Source organism: Stegodyphus dumicola, chromosome 6, assembly GCF_044657685.1.
Source record: "Stegodyphus dumicola isolate Sdum_Otavi_A_Nest chromosome 6, ASM4465768v1".
NCBI lineage: Eukaryota > Metazoa > Arthropoda > Arachnida > Araneae > Eresidae > Stegodyphus > Stegodyphus dumicola.
Window position 1 is genome coordinate 32,478,866 of NC_140773.1, and position 17,438 is coordinate 32,496,303.

Genomic DNA, 17,438 nt, shown 5'->3' on the forward strand with positions numbered 1-17,438 from the left:
TATACAAATATTCTGCAGAAATGTAATTTATGATTATTTTATGCCTTTAACTATTCTTTAGCGGATATTTTGAAGTTCCAAAAATAATACATAATTCTTGCACCACTTTCAGTCTGAAAATCATAAGATCATAGATAATGAAACTTCTTTAACAACTGGCATTGAATTATGGCTTCTTCAATAATTGGCTCTTGTTTGGCATTAAAGTCACTGCCAAACACAGGCAAACTATTAAAAAAACTGTTATTAATTATCAGAAATTGAAAAAAGAAATGAAAATAAATACATTGACTGTATTTATTAAAAATAATTGGCAAGCAAATATTATATCAGATCTTCTTTATTTTTAAAAATCTTAAATAACTTATTTGTTTATTTATTTTCCTCAGAGTAAAGTATGGTTCACTCAAGTAAGTATGGCATTCAATAAAAAGAAAAACTGAAAAACTCAGTGCACAATCATTGTGTCTGTGCAGACAATTTTCTTAAAGGTGATATATTTTTAAAAGACAGCATGTTGACAGTATTTTTACATTTTATTTCATGTTTTATCCTTTTTATATTATAAAATAATTTTATATAAGTTTTTATTCATATTTGAAGAGCATACCAATTAAAAATTGTATGCCTGATATATACAATTAATATAACTAATTTATTTCATGTTTATTTGTATTATTTTTTCCCTTGAGCATATGAAAAATTTATATATTCAGTTTATTTTTCTATCATTTAGAAAACAGAAGAATGTCTTACACTGCGCTCACAAATGCAGAGTCAAAGAGCAAAAATTTCTGATCTTGAAGAAAAAATACACTTATCAGAGAAAGTAATTCAGAGAGAAAAGGAGGCCTATTTAAATCTTGAGAATTCTACAAAACTGTTACATTTAGAAATACTTCGACTGACTGGAGAGAAGAATTCATTAACATGCAAAATAAATGACTTAGAAAAACTAAGGGAAAGTTTCACATATGCGAAACAAGAGCTCAACAAAGAAAGGTTTAAAAACTCTGCATTAGAAAGAACAATACAAAGGCCAACAAATGTTCATCGTTGGAGGTTGCTCAAAGTAATTTTCAGTTTTTTAGTATAAAAATATTTAAAAAGTAATTATTATTAATGTTATAAAAATAGACTTCAAATCTTTTTTGCCTAGGTTAGATTATTTGAATACATTAAGCGCTGCTTAATTGAGATCACATATATCCACGTCTGTTTTGATAACATTAAACAATGAAAAAAAAATTCTCCAAAATAGGGATAGAATGAAACTAAATATAAATATTACTAGAAAAATATAAACAGCTATTTTCACAGCATTTTAATTAGGATAATGCAAAAGTTTTTTTACAAACTTTTCATAACATCTTTAAATCAAAAATTTATTTAACAACTGTTTATAACATATCTGGACTATACCCTTAATCTTAATATCTAGAAGGCATCCTTCATTGCAAGAGAACATGCCAATGTATTAAGCAAAAAGGCAACCTTAGTAATGTTTTCAGGGCAATTTTTTAAGGAAAGAAAAGAGGTACTTACTTGTTACCTGCTGCTTAAATAGTGAAGACTTGGCATATATAAAAAATGCTAGATAAATATACCCATATTTCTGTAAATTAAATAACATAGTAGTTTTCATTTGTATTTCCCACTGTAAACTAGTGTGATATACACATATATATGTTTTAATACTGTAACTATTATTTGTAACCTAATATTGGGGCAGGGAAGCTATTATAAAAATGGTTACAGAAAAAGAAATGAAATCCATGATTCATGGAATCTTTTTCTAGATCTCGAATGTAAACAAATATTCAGTAATTTTAAAATGAAGAAAGTGTATTTTAATATACAGCAATGCAATATTAAATTTTTAAGCTATAGTTATGATTAGCACAGAAGTGTATAAAATCATGAAAGAGGAATTAAAGATATGTTTATGTTAATATAAATATTTATTTTATCAAATAATTATGTTTCTAATTGAATGACACTTATTTATATAAAAACATAAGCAGAGAAAAAATATATCTTCATTTTATGAACTTAAAATGTACAGAATTGCTGAAGTTATTTACCTAATTAAAAAATAGAATGATTGTAGTCTCTTTATTCAAACTGTTTGTTTTCAAGCAATTAGGACATAATATAAATATATACATTTCTAATAATATATAAACTGTTTCAATGATTTTCTAAAATATGTTGCAAGATAAATATATTTTATTTTATCAACAATAATGGGAAATAAATCTGGGTGAGATACAAGAAATTGTGGGATAATCAACTTCATATTTTAACTGGAAACAGCTTTGTTTTGATGCAAATCATTTACTGAGAATTTTGTGTAAGTATTATTAGAAATGCAGTCTAAAAGCTTTTGTTAACTGTTATCTAACTGATTTAAAATATTTATACTTAGTATATCAAGCTGTTTTATTAGAACTGTGTGTGTGAAAGTGTATGAAGTTAACTACAATCTAATTGGTTTAAAACACCTATACTATGCGCATTAAGTTACTCTATTAAAATTTCAGGTATGAAAGCTTATAAAATTAATTGTGTAATGAATTAAAATATATATATTGAGCATATCAAGCTATTCTATTAAAACTGTAAGTGTAAAAACTTGTAAAATTAATCATTATCTAACTAGATTAAAATATCTGTACTGTGTATATTAAGCTATTCTGTCACATTATTTAATGGAGCTGTAGTATGCATGTGATAAACCTTTATATTTGGATACAGTATAAAAATGCACTGTTTCTATCGCAATTATCTGAACTGCTTTTTAATATTACATTTAGCATTATTAAAAATTTTTTAAAAACGTTTTTAGGGAACTGATCCTGAGAAATATGAAATTCTGGAAAAATATCAAACACTACAGAAACATCTTTTGAAAAAGTCTAAGGAAGTTCAAAGTAAAAACAACAAAATTTCTGATATGTCTAAATTAATTAATCACATGAAAAATCTAACTGCACAGCAAAAAGAATTTCAAAAAAAATATTCTACAGGCATAAAACAAAAAAAGTTATCAAGTGAAAAAACTGAGAAGCTAAAGGTATGAATAGTTTTTCTTCATAACCATATACATTTAAAATAATAATTTTTTATGAAATAAGATAAATTTTTCTCCATGTTAATTTACAAGGTACTATTATTTCTTTTCTTTGCATATAATTTGTATAAACTGTAGTCCTTGTTAAAATAAAATATTAATGATATGTAGGAACTGCTGTCCATGCTAAAATAAAATTTTACTAAAATATCAACTCTTATCTTAGTTTTTCATAATGCTTTACTTTTAAAATTTCAGGTATTGTCCTTTGAGATTAACATGTATGAAACATACATGGCTAGTTATCAAGCAGAAATTTCTAATTTGAAAGATATGGTTAAGAAACTAAAAACAAATGAATATTTTAAAAAGAAAAAAATTACTCCCATGATGGTAAGTATAATTCAAACGTACTTTTTTTTTTCATATTTTTTGGAATATATTTTCATGTAATATAAAAATGTATAATCATCCCACCCCTTTGTTTCCATCAATTTTTCTAATCTGAGCATTCAATATTTTCATTATTTCTACAAAATCTTTTCCTACATGAAATTCATATTGTTTTTAATAATTAGGTAATTTTTAAGTTTTTATCATTATTCTCATTTCAATACAAATTATTCAAAGGGCAAATTAGGAATTTAATTGCAGGACTAAATTTGTTTTATTAAGGAAGTATAATGTCACATTGCTGACTAAGAAAAACTAGAGGATGTTTCTAAAGATAATATCACTATCATTTTCATTTTAGTGTGATTGAAGCTGTAATAGTTAGAAAGGTTGAATAATACTGAAATTAATACTCGTGAAAAACTTAAATACTTTATGGATATTTAGATTCAGGAATTTAATTTTTTTATTCTTTTAATTACAGATTCTGGATGCACTATATCATCCATTTTGTTAATTTTGAAAATTGACTGTATGTGTTCATTTATCCTTGTAATTAAGGACAAAGTTTATCGATGGTTATGCATACATCATTCAAACATATTCCATCATATTTTGCTGAAAATTTAAGTTTACAAGATTGAAATTTGATATAGGAAATTATTTCTAGAGTTTATGAAGTTGAAGAGTTACAGGAGTTAAACTAAGAGTTTTTAATGCAGCTTAATATTAAACATAAATTGCCTTTGCATGCTGAATATTTACTTTTATTAAACTAATAATTTTTAACTAAAACATGACAATGAAATAATTTAATAATTTTAAAATTCTAATTTCATGTATTTTATAATTTTTGTTGCAAAAATTATTTAATTTTATTTTGTTTTAGTGAAATTTAGAATTTATTGCATTACTGAAAAGCACAGTAGAGCTATATGCTTAAAAGGGAAATGCATTCATGGAGATTTTTCTGAGAAAAACTAGTTCATATTTATGTTGGACATGGAGAAAATCACGAAAATAGCCAGGTTTTGAGCCTGGCTTGAACTGCATCATTTCTCAAAATACTGTTAACTTATCTAATTTTAAAAAATACCTTGCTATTTGATTCTTTTGCTTCTGATTTGATACTGAAAGGGTGTCATAAATTATTTCTTTCTAGTGTGAAATATGCAAATGTGTCAAAATATCCAAACCAAATTTTTTATGAAGAGGAATATTTACTTATTTATACATAAACAATGGATTCATGTTTTTTGAAAACCCCCAGTTTACAAGTTGCTTGCTTTTATGAACTATCTCATTAATCTAATTAAGTATTCCATAGAACTAGTGCTAATTTCTACTCCATTTATTAACTAAGATTATCCATCATTATTTCACTATTTTCTTTTGATTGCTGAAAATTCAGGAGAGAAAAATCAAAATTTCCCGGAATTAGTTGAAGTTCCCCAAATATTTGGACCCCAATCCTTTTAAGTTGATGTAAAATGAGGACACTTATTTGCCTGAGTAACTGAATATGACAGATTTTATACGCATCCAGAGAGTTGTTACAAATGAATTTCTGTTCTTCTCAAGAATGATTACATTTACCAAATTATCCTTAGATGACGAATGTATTAGCATCTATGTCATAAAGTAATTCAATGAATGTTGTCATTTTTTACGTGAATCATAGAAGTAAAACAAGTGGATGTTTATATCTTGACTAAGAATAAATTCATCAAAATGTATACGATTAACTCAACAAAATCACTATGTAATTTTATGGAAGTATATCCACTGTTGGCCATTAAGATTGCAATACCATGAAGGAAAGCAAATACAAAAAAAGCTATTTGTTGCATGTAAACAGCATGGCATGAAGACAAAATGATTAAATTTGTAAGCATTTTGGAGGTTTACAGAGGTACAAAATTAGTAGAAACAGCCCTTACCCCATTAGGCATGGAGTCAAAGTGGGCTTGGATGACAGAAATGGGCAACTCAATCCATACTGCTTCAAGTCTATGCCACATTTCATTAACCGTATTAGCTGGAGAAAGATGGCAGGCCAGTCTCTCAGCAACCCATGACCAGGTGTTTTCAATGGGGTACAGATCTGGAGAGCAGGCAGGCCAGGGCAGCAATCGAATACCCTGTTTATCGAGGAAGGTCAGGACATCTGCAGCATGTGGTCTTGCATTATCTTGTTGGAACATGGTGTTTGGGTCCTCAAAGACTAGAGATGTGCGTGACACGTACTCAGTGGCTGCCCAAACCATCACACCAGGTCCAGGGCCCCTGTACTAATATCGAATGCAAGCAAGCATTGTACGGTCTCTTCGGACACTCCAGACAGGTATACGGCCATCAGAATACTGCATGTAAAATGGGGACTCGCTTGAAAAGGCAACATTGTGCCACTCCTGTACCCAGCTTTGCCGTTTGGTGCACCAGAGTCACTGTCACTCTCTATGCTGCATTGTCAAGGGAAGCTGAAGTAATGGTCACTCTGCTGATAGTCCACGCTGTTGTAAACATCGATGCACCTTACAAGCTGATATTGGGCATGCTGCAAACATGCCCATTTCCTGACTAATGGTCCGTGAGGTGGTCATACAGCTTTGCAGGGCTGACCTCACAATATGTCTGCCCTCTTTGGCATTGGTTATGGGAGAGCGCTGAGATCCTGCATGTCATTCAGTATGACCCTCAGCAATCCATTGATTTCATAATCACATAACAGTGGTTGGATGTCGATTAGTCTGACCGGCGATATCACAAAACAATAATTTACACTTTCTATAGGCAACGATCCTTCCTCTATCAAATTTCGAAACTTGCTGGCAAGCATTTCCTCTTATTAGAGGCATAGCATGATATTCTGAGCAAACACCAACCTTACAAAGCACTTTCCGAATAAGAAATCCACTATAAATTTTTTCTTTTATGCAGTGCTTCAGATGTCGTTTCTGCAGGTTACTAACTGGCCTGCCATCTCTCTTTAGCTAATACGGTTAATGAAATGTGGCATAGACTTATATGTATTATCATATAAGTCATGCATAGACTTATATGTATGTATATGGCATAGACTTATATCTATTATACATATTATCTCCAGCTAATACGGTTAATGAAATGTGGCATAGCAGTATGGATTGAGTTGCCCATTTCTGTCATCCAAGCCCACTTTGACTCCATGCCTAATGGGGTAAGGGCTGTTTCTACTAATTTCGTACCTCTGTAAACCTCCAAAATGCTTACAAATTTAATCATTTTGTCTTCATGCCATGCTGTTTACATGCAACAAATAGCTTTTTTGTATTTGCTTTCCTTCATGGTATTGCAATCTTAATGGCCAACAGTGGATATACTTCCATAAAATTACATTGTGATTTTGTTGAGTTAATCGCATACATTTTGATGAATTTATTCTTAGTCAAGATATAAACATCCACTTGTTTTACTTCTATGATTCACGTAAAAAATGACAACATTCATTGAATTACTTTATGACATAGATGCTAATACATTCGTCATCTAAGGATAATTTGGTAAATGTAATCATTCTTGAGAAGAACAGAAATTCATTTGTAACAACTCTCTGGATGCGTATAAAATCTGTCATATTCAGTTACTCAGGCAAATAAGTGTCCTCATTTTACATCAACTTAAAAGGATTGGGGTCCAAATATTTGGGGAACTTCAACCAATTCCGGGAAATTTTGATTTTTCTCTCCTGAATTTTCGGCAATCAAAAGAAAATAGTGAAATAATGATGGATAATCTTAGTTAATAAATGGAGTAGAAATTAGCACTAGTTCTATGGAATACTTAATTAGATGATGTAAATGAGCTGAAATACTAATCATTTGCATATCACAACTTCTTTTCCTTTCATGTGATTTTGACATTCGTCAGATCGTTCCTTCCTGATTTTGCAATTTTAACAGCCAACAGTGTAGATATGAGGAAAACAAGTTTTTTTTTTTTTTTTTTTTTCTTTTGGAAGGGGGAATGGATCTTTAACAAATGAAAGTAAGTGTAGATTGTGGCTACTATAACTATTCTAGCAGACTGTAAGAGTATTTTTTAGCAGACTGTAAGAGTTTCTAAATATTGGATCTGTAATTTTTTTAAACTGAAGCATGTTTTCTTCTAATCATTTTGCTACTTCTGATAAGGGTATCAGATACTGTTAAGAGTTAAGGGTGCCCTTGATAAGAAATAACTTTGCTCAAACTGGATGTTTAAATGCAATTTTTTCTGCTCACAGTGAGTAATTCTAGCATGCAATATGGAATAACTTTTGCTCTAATGCAGTGCAAAGAATGAGGAATCCAAAAGTTCATGCTTTTTATTTTCTTGTACGAGGTAAAGGCAGTATTGTAATCATGAAAATTTCCGGTTACTATATTTCAACAGAAATATCCATTTTGACCTCTATCGAATGCAATTTAACGATGTCTTTGCATGACATTTGTACGTAAGGACAGAATAAAGGACTCTTTTCCCCCAAACAAATTCTAAAACTAATTTAAAATGAATTCAGAAGAGATTTTTTCGTGGCGTCTGTATGTACATTTGTATGTATCTCGCATAACTCAAAAACAAGTAGCCTCAGAGCGTTGAAATTTTGTATGTAGGACTGCTATAACATGTAGTTGTGCACCCTCCCTTTTTGGTTGCAGTCAGCTGCACCAAAAATATATAAATACATATATATATATATATATACCCACTCTGTTACTTGGCTCCGTGAGCTCAGTGTTTTGTTAAACTGTGCATTTTTTGCTTTAAAAATGATTGAATTATGTTATTATCTTCTGGTTAAGGTTTTGATGCCTTTAGTTAATCTGCATGCAATAGTTGTATAATTATCAACAATTTAAAAGTTGTTTAAGTGCAGCTAAGCCTAATTTTTTACCATAGCAGACATATTTGTGTACATTTGAAACTTAGCAGAATAGTGAATTAAGTCTTTCTGCACCTTCAGTCTTTTTGCCAAATGGGACATAAAGGAAACTTGGTTTCGTGCACCGAAAAATCTACCTTCTAGCCCGTTGGCCGAATTACTTGTTTTGGGTAGAAACTATAATTTTAATTGCAAAAATCTTTTTTTAATTGTTTTAACTGTATTTGTTGTTTTATGTTTTTCTATATCTTTAAATTTTTAATGAAAATATTTTGAGTTTTATGTATTTTTGCCTTGCCACGAAGTGATGATTGAATTAATTGAATGAGAAATATATCTCTAATGAAATTCGAGAAAATAAGTTTAAATGAAATGCAGGAAAAAATGCATATAATTTAATATTCCATACAAGGAAGTAATGTGGTGTATATATCAGATTTTTTATTTCTAAAATAAGGAGAAAATGCTAATCAGACCGCTTGTAAAATCTGTGCTATATATGGACAAAGTGCTGTTTCTGATGACATAGTCTGAAGGTGGTTTGAGAAGTTTAAGAGCAGAAATTCCAGCCTTGAGGATGATGTTCCTCTAGACGACCATCCTTTGTAAAATAGAACCTATTCAAAGAAGCTGTCATTGAAAATCCATGTTATGCAGTTCAGAAACTATCAAACAGATTAAATATTCCAAAACACACAGTACATGATTATTTAAAGGAAAAAGCCCTTTTAAAGATCATTGAAAGCTTGGTGGTAATTTCAGAAACTTCTCTAATTTTGAGGCTGTTTTTATGCTACGGCTTGGTGATGATTATATCCTTGTCCCAATCAATTACTCATTGTGGATGCTCAGCAAAATATTTGACTAAAAATATGCTATTTTCATTTATGGTTGGCAGAGACCTTGGAGTTTTTTTCTTTTTTAGTTCAAAGGGATGTCCCTGAAGGAATATTGTTTTCGTTTTACAATTTTGTGTTGGTTCACTATAAATATCCGTTTCACTTTTCAAACTGTTGCCACCACATGCTAGAGTCTTGCATTATATTTGAAGAAATTAAATAATAGAGAATCTGCATAAATGTATGTATGTTTTTCGCATTGTGGTAAAACAACGGTACCTACAGCCATCCAATTTTGAATGATGTAATCCTACTTCAAATATGGGCATCTGAAAGCCCAAATTTGAAATCTGAAATTTATCGGTTTTATTATCGATTTCATATCTTGTGAAACTTTAACGAATTTTTTATTAACAAACTCAACGATTTCTAAGCGAACAATGGCAACACTCTATGGGGGAACTTTTTATCTCCAGCGTGCAGAACTGTGTATTGGAAATTATAAAGATATGCTCATTTTAAAATTATTTTGTGACATTGCTGTTGAACTGAATTTTATATTTTAAGTGCAAAGAACATGATATTTAATTATTAAAGGTAACACACAAAAAGCTAAAAAAACGCCCCTTTCAACATAATTTAAAATCTGGAACCTTTCAGGTTTTATTTGTATATATATATTTTATCTTTGTGTGTTTGGCAATTCCTACCAATAATTTTCTATATATCAAGCCGATAAATTGGGTTTCTGTAAACAGAAAACTGGATATTATAAATAATGTTGCAGGGCAAAGATCAGGGGGTACACCAAAAGAACTCTTTAGTGACATCAAGGAGGACAGCATCCCAGAAGAATAGCGCTTTGTATTGGTATGGCTGTTACCGTGAAAGACCGAAATTGGAGAATGTCGACTTTCACCGCAGAATGTCAACATTCACCAAATACGTCGGTGAAAGATCGAATATTTCTTTACATTCGGACCCTCACTGGTGTATGTCGACAATGACAGATATGCTCTGGTGTAAGTCGAAAAGAGAGGAGTATATGTACAGGCTGCCATTCCAAAAGGAAGTGTTCCACAAATAAATGCAGTTGTAAAAGCAAGGGCCTCTTGTGCTATTCAAAGTGTCATAATAGTTTAAGTTGTTGCAATAAATAAGATTTGAATCACATAATTTGGTAAATTTATAACTTCTATTATTTTCCTTTCTCATTTTGAATGTACTGTGTGTTTTAAGTTGTTAAGTTCTAATGCCGAATCTCAAGTGTTTTTTTTCGCGAATGAATTACGGAGAAGGAAATATAATATTCTTATATGTTCAACATTCACCATTAGTACATGGTGAATGTCGACATTCACCGGTGTAAGTCAGAAATAAGAGTATTTGGAAAATATTTCAGACATACACCAAGCGATTATGTGAATGTTGACATTCACCGGTGAAAGTCGATATTCCCCAGATTTCGGTGTTTCACTGTAACATGGCTACAGAGGAATTGTAGCCCTTTAGAATAAATTTTTGTTTCCAAAATAAATTTGGAAATAAGGCAATTTTACAAATCAGAAATCAAAGCAAAGCATTCAGAAATGACAAATCATTGAGGAGTTGTCTTCCTTCATGCCAATGCTTGGCTGCAGTTACTGATGAAGGTTAGACACTTTCTGAACATGTCTGTGATATTTTGTGTAATCTCCCACATTGATGTAGACCTTATCCTTTCAGATTTTCATCTCTCCAAAATTCTCTGAACAGTCTGGAGATAACTTCTTTGGAGACTGTCAAATAGCACCTTGATCATTTCTTTAATAAATAAAGTTAATAGTTTTTTTTTTTTTTAGGACATTTTCTAGTTGCCAGAGAGATGGCAAAAAGTCATAGAACAAAATGGTGTTTATGTGATTCAATAGTATTTTTTTATACATACTTTTGTAGTGCTTTATTTATATTTATTATCCCAAAACCACAGAACTTTCTCAGTGATTGAATGCACACCATTTTGCTAAATCATAAAATAAAAAAAAATGAGATAGATAATATATTAAAATGAAAGTGACTGTACATTCAAAATTCAGGGTTATGTGGAGCTCCACTGATCAATACAGTGGGGACATTCCTGACTTTCATATCATTAGGCCTGGTTTCGAATACCGGAGAAGGCTTAGATCTTAATCTTTGGGGCACAAGGCCATTTAAAATAGACAACGAGCCAAAAGTCCTCTTGAGTGGTTTGACGGTAGGGAAAGTGGGTTGGGAGGACTGTTGAACTCATTCCCTGGGGGATTCTTCAAAATAGGTATAGAAAAAGTTAATACCTGAATACTGTAAGAAGCTCAAGACCCATGCCCATGATAGATGCAATTCTGCACTCCTCTCCATAAAAAAATGGCAAGTCAAATGCACTCTTTTGCAAAAAAAAATCGAAGCACCATGAAGGAAGTGGTTGTTTTTGATGAAATTGAATATGTGTATTGCTCATACAGAGATAATAAAATAATTAAAATATCAAGGTCATAGTATCTGTTCATGCTCACAATCACCCAATGAGTGTTCAAATTAGTAGTTGGTCGAACCGCCCCTGGCAGCAATGCATGCTTGAATTTGTCGAGGCAAGGAGTAGTAGAGGTTCCTAATGTCATCCTGCGACACATTCTGCCATACGGAGAAGGAATTATAATATTTATACGGAGAAGGAATTATATACTGATCAGTTGTCGCTCCAGATCTGCGATATTTTGTGGTACCCAAATCTGGCAGCCTACCATGTTATGTGAATTACTATGGCAACTACAAAAAAAGATAAATTTTTCACCTCTGTTACTGGTTTTAGACCTTGCAAATTGCGCACTAGAAATGTGCACTATGATCGCAATTCCTGTTCATTTGCCTTGAAGCTTTGATCATTTGCATGTTCGATCAAGACGTTTTTGCATACTAAATTTCGTCACAATCACAAAAGTCCTTCTTGGTGCTTCGTTTTTTTTTTTTTGAAAAAGAGTGTAAGTCACAACAAGACTATATAAAGCTTTTTATTTAAGAGCACCTTGTAATGTCAACTCGTTATCAATTCACTGAATACTGGTAATTTGACCCAGATTTGCATCATGGCAAACAGGCTAGCTGCATGAGCATTTTCATAGATTTTCCCATGTGCAAATTGGATGAAAGCCAGTTTCCCTCAGAAAGCCCTTTACAAAGGCATGCATCCCCTTCGGCAGATAGTCCTCATGTGCTTTGCTATAATCTAATAGATCCAAATCTAATTTATTAGCTCATTGAATGTAAGTCTGCTTTTACATCAGTGAAGTGAATACATTTCTTCAGTTTTGTGGCATGTTTCTGATTAAAGTAATATGGTCATTGTGTCAGCACAATTTCATTTTTAAGTAGTGAAAAAAAGACGTTGCATTCCATTAAAAAAGTAATCTCACTGTGGAGATTAAAGTTCATCCTTTAATCTCTGTGATGAGGATAGTTTTTTTATTTGAAATAGAAATCACTTTTCCTTGTATAATAAAAATGGATTTATTTATAAATCTATCTACACAAAATCACTATGTCAACATATTCTTGCTGATACTTGAAGTGCAACCAGTATGTATTCTTCCTGCTATGTATGAAAAATGAAACTATTAAGTGACTGTTTTACTTAGGTTCTAACCTCCTCCATGATGAGAAAAGTTTCCTATTCAGACAGGAATTGATTTTTTTTCCAAAGCAGATGCTCTTTCTTAATACTATAATAACTCAGATCAATTGATAATATTTTACATATTCAAAAGCAAGAATAGATTTTTTAAGATACTTACAATTCTGTTATAATAAGCTTTTTTTGCTTTTGCACTTTTTATAAAAGATGTTTAACATATAAGAAGAGATGACTTTTGTTAGGAAAAGAGGGGGGAACACTATACCAAGTTAATAAAGAAGATACCATTGTTCATTAAAAACTATATACCATATATTCCAGTGTATAACATGCACTTTCAATACAAAAATAAGATCAAAATTTATGGGTGTGCATTAAATGCTACTGATAAAAATTATAGATTTAAAAATAAGGAATGAGCATTAAAAAAATTAGATTTCTATAATGCATATAAATGCTGTTTATTTAAAAGAAATGACATACCTTATGAACTTAAAAATTTTCATTAGCGGGTAACATGAAAAGTTCATATTTGTCTTCTGTTATATCTTCAAGCACATCATCAAATTCTGTTTCATCTTCACAATCACTGTTACTCTGATCCGTAATAATAATAATAATAATAATAATAATAATAAAACATCTTCCATTCATTCCATCTAGAGATTGTTAGATTACTACACTTTTTAAATGATTTTTGAATTAAGAAAAATTACTTTTATTCCACGCTTTTATTATCACTCACACAATATTTCTGAACTGGCATGACACATCTGCCCTCCTTTTGTAAATGTTTTAATGCTTTTTCATCTTCTAACATCCATGTATACCAGTGTCATTTTAAATTTTCTTTGAATGGTTTATTGATACGCACGTCTAAGGGCTGAACAAATGGTGTTAATCCACTTGGAATAACTGCCATGTCTGTATTATACTCTTTCAATTATTTCTTCGAATTAACCGTTAGATGAGATCTGAACATGCCCTGACTAAAAGAATTTCTGGATTCTTTAAGGCAAAAGGATGCTTTTGGCAAACATTTCTTACCCACACACACTGTTTTCATCCATCCATCCTTTTTCAGAAACAGGAATGAAAACACAATTTGGGAAATTACATTTTGGCATTGTCTTTCTTTTAAAAATAACCATAGGTTTTAATTTTGAACCATCCACTAAGCAGGAAAGCACTATGGTGAAGTGAGATCTTTCATGACCTGTTGTTTTTATGCGAACCGTTTGCTTCTTTCACAATAATTTCTTTACTTTCTATCATATCAAACATTACTGGAATTTCAGCCATATTTCCAATATGTGACGATAATACTTTTTTGCCTTCATAGGTCAATAATTATTTCTGGAAACTAATCAATTTATTATCCAAATCTTTCAGAAGCCTTGTGAAACGTGTTTTTTCTCATAGAACTAAATTATTCCATGCTATAAATCTACTACACAAACTCAAAGTTGCTTTAAAGTTTTCACTTTCATTTGCATTCTTTTTGGACCACTTTGAGGTAAATAAACGTGTACTGTTTCTTGTTAGAATTAATCCCTTCTGGCACTTTTCTAGGACCCGGTTTGCAGCACTTTCTCCTAGGAAAAGCCATTTTGTTACTGTTTTCCACAAATTCATTCAAGTTGGAAGTGCATTCTTATTCCAAATTGTACCCCCTTTTCTCAAAACCCTACAATAGTATTATTTTTGTTATATGCATTGAATACAATCCATTCTCTTTGCAAGAATATGCACTCCCTCAAGCATTTAACCCACACACATATTGTTCCCCTTATCACTTGTCAATTCGGTATACCACTGTTTAAAAGACTAGAACAAATCTTCAAATGCGTGATTTAAAAAATACAAGCATTGCTTATACATCTTTTAGGTTTCTTCATGAAGAACTGGGTGCGGGTTATTCGGTGAATATACCTAAAAATTCAAAAATGTAGCTTGAAATTATATAATGTTATAATTAGTCACAGTACTTTTTATGAGATTCTGCCCCCTCAAAAAAATTATACTAAAGGAATTTGCTACTTTAGAATCTGTGCATAAAATAATAATCAGAGTACCTTTCTGAAATTATATAAACTTTTCAGTCTGATAACTTTTAGAACTTCCAATTTTAAGAAAGTTTTTTAATACTATGTTTACGTCCGATATTCCATAAATTGTTTTCCATTTTCTTTCAGCAATCACTTACTCTTGTTTAAATCAAAATTCACAAATTCTAAATATTCTATTCTTTCTCTATGTAGACACACAAGCAGACATCGTGAATCATCAGTGTAACCATCTTTCTGGAATTTATAATAATGAAGTATAATAATGAATGATTTATAATAATAATGCGCTGAAAACAGCAAGATTTATATATATATAAATATATAAAATGGGATTTTAAACAATTTGGAATGAATTAAAATACATCAAGTTATATTATATAATTAAACCTCTTATTTTCATTTGACTAAGCATTATAGCTTCTGCCAACTGCAAATGATGCCCTACAGCAGGACTTTCTAAAGAAAATCTGTCTGCATGTGTATCTCAAGTTATGAACACTCAAGTCAGTGTTTCAAGGTAACTTGTACTACAGAATTAACATGCAGCACTTCTTCAAACATCATTTTAATATTTTTCATTGTTTAACTCTTATTAACAAAGTCTGGCAGCAACTTAGAGAACCATGAATTCAGAGGAATTCCATTAGAGGAAGTATGGCCAGACTGTGTAGTAAACAGAGGCTTTGACACTTAAGACTTCTATTATCTACAATAGCTTGTCTCTACATTTCAGCTTGAAAATTAACAATTAATATATAGAGGAGTCACTACAGAACCACAAAAATGAGCTCAACAAGAAAAAACTGCAACTACTTCAAAAGCAAAGAGCAATTGTGAAAGAAATGTCTTCTGAAGAATACAAAGAAGATTCCAGTTCTTTGATCTGCAAAATGGAACAAGATGCAAAGTTTTCTCGTAATGATGCTACCATGATAAAGCAGAACTGCAGCATATGCATTTTCAAAAATAATGCCATACAGCCACTGAGTTTTAAGCTGAGTGGTGCTAAGAGATGAAAAAAGAAGTGGGAAAAAATGAAAGCATATTTGCCAGAAAAACAGTTATGTGGCACTTTTATGAAAAGGGTCTCCTCATAAAAAACATTATCTTTCTCTCATTAATTTCCTCTTATGCCATTCATTCCTTTTCATATAGGTGTTAAGATTCGTCTATTTTACATTTAGTTTAGTATCATTTTTTTAAAGATTTAATAATTTGCATTGATTTTGTATTAAAGTACTGTTAAGTTTAAATATGTAATCATAAGTGGTTCAAAAATGGATTAGTCTAACATTAATTCCTATGGGAAAAATAGTTTCAGTTTGTATGCAGTTATTATTTTTGTATAAATTTGTGTGCAGTTTAATTCATTTTTTTTAATGTAAGTACTCACCTTTTAATATATGTAATAAATAATTTAACTTTTTAAAGTATGATTTATACATTCAAACTATTTTACAATTGAAAGCATTAATATGTATTTCAATAAATTTTATATAACACAAGAGATCAAGTATAGAATATTATTCTAATATGTCATAAATGAAAAAATTATTCAGAAATTAAATGTACTGCATTTCTCTAGAGGCTAGATTATCGATCAGAAAGTGATATTTCAGCTAACTTGAATTAAAACTTTTGTAATAACACATATGAAATTGAAAACTTAAATATTAAGCCTTAAGTATATTTAAATGAAAGTAATATGCATATAAGGTAAACTTCCCAAACTCCATATTTTAATTGCACTGCCCATCTTATTTCTCTCAGCTGGCAGATTTTTCATAGATAGAAATAGTGGCACAGTTATTCATATATCTATATATAATCATATTTTCATTTGTATTTCTGTTTTATATTATATTTGTATGATACATACATATATAACCATTTTTACATGTAGCAATGTACTTTAATTTTTAAATGAAACATTTATAATAAACTTCAAAATAAGCACAGATTTGTTTTTTTTTCTTCCTTATCAAATTCTTAGTAGCTTTCAGTTACCCAAACTTGCCATATTCCCAATTAGTACTATTAACTCTCAGTCACAACCTGGCACTATTCCCCAGTTCTTTTGATATTCTCAGTACTGACAAGGTCCAATAACACTTTTTCATAAGTGGAAAACAAGTAGATTTTTGTTACTCTTTTTGAATGAAGTTTACTTACTTACATTCTAACAGCAATACTTGCTTGTTGATATAACTTGAAATTCTGTTACTGAGCTTAGCTGGAAACAGAATTTATCTGACCATCAATCTTCAGCGATCTGGTTTTGATATAAAAAAAAAACGCAAGGTCAATACCACTTGCATCCAAGGAGTTTAACGCTGATGTACTAAACCATAATTCCATATCAATAAACTGACAGTCACAAATGGTAATGAGATCAACCAAGACTACATCACCTAATTTTCAATGTGATCATCAAGCCTGAAACAGAGCTGAGACTTGTCACTAAACACAATTTTATTCCATTCCAGGCATCTTTAATATGATACTATAGTAA

General features: G+C 30.7%; 1 protein-coding gene across 1 annotated transcript in view; it reads left to right on the top strand.

Annotated features, from left to right (window-relative positions):
* The window catches only part of LOC118194097 (cilia- and flagella-associated protein 58-like), a 37,642-nt gene extending 20,756 nt beyond the window's left edge, over positions 1-16,886 (top strand). Inside the window, exons 7-10 of the mRNA XM_035365293.2 lie at positions 737-1,072; positions 2,849-3,076; positions 3,332-3,466; positions 15,119-16,886. Coding sequence (XP_035221184.2) covers positions 737-1,072; positions 2,849-3,076; positions 3,332-3,466; positions 15,119-15,139 — 720 coding nt within the window. The 3' untranslated portion in view covers positions 15,140-16,886. The remainder of the gene's footprint in view (positions 1-736; positions 1,073-2,848; positions 3,077-3,331; positions 3,467-15,118) is intronic.
* Positions 16,887-17,438: the final 552 nt, after the last annotated feature.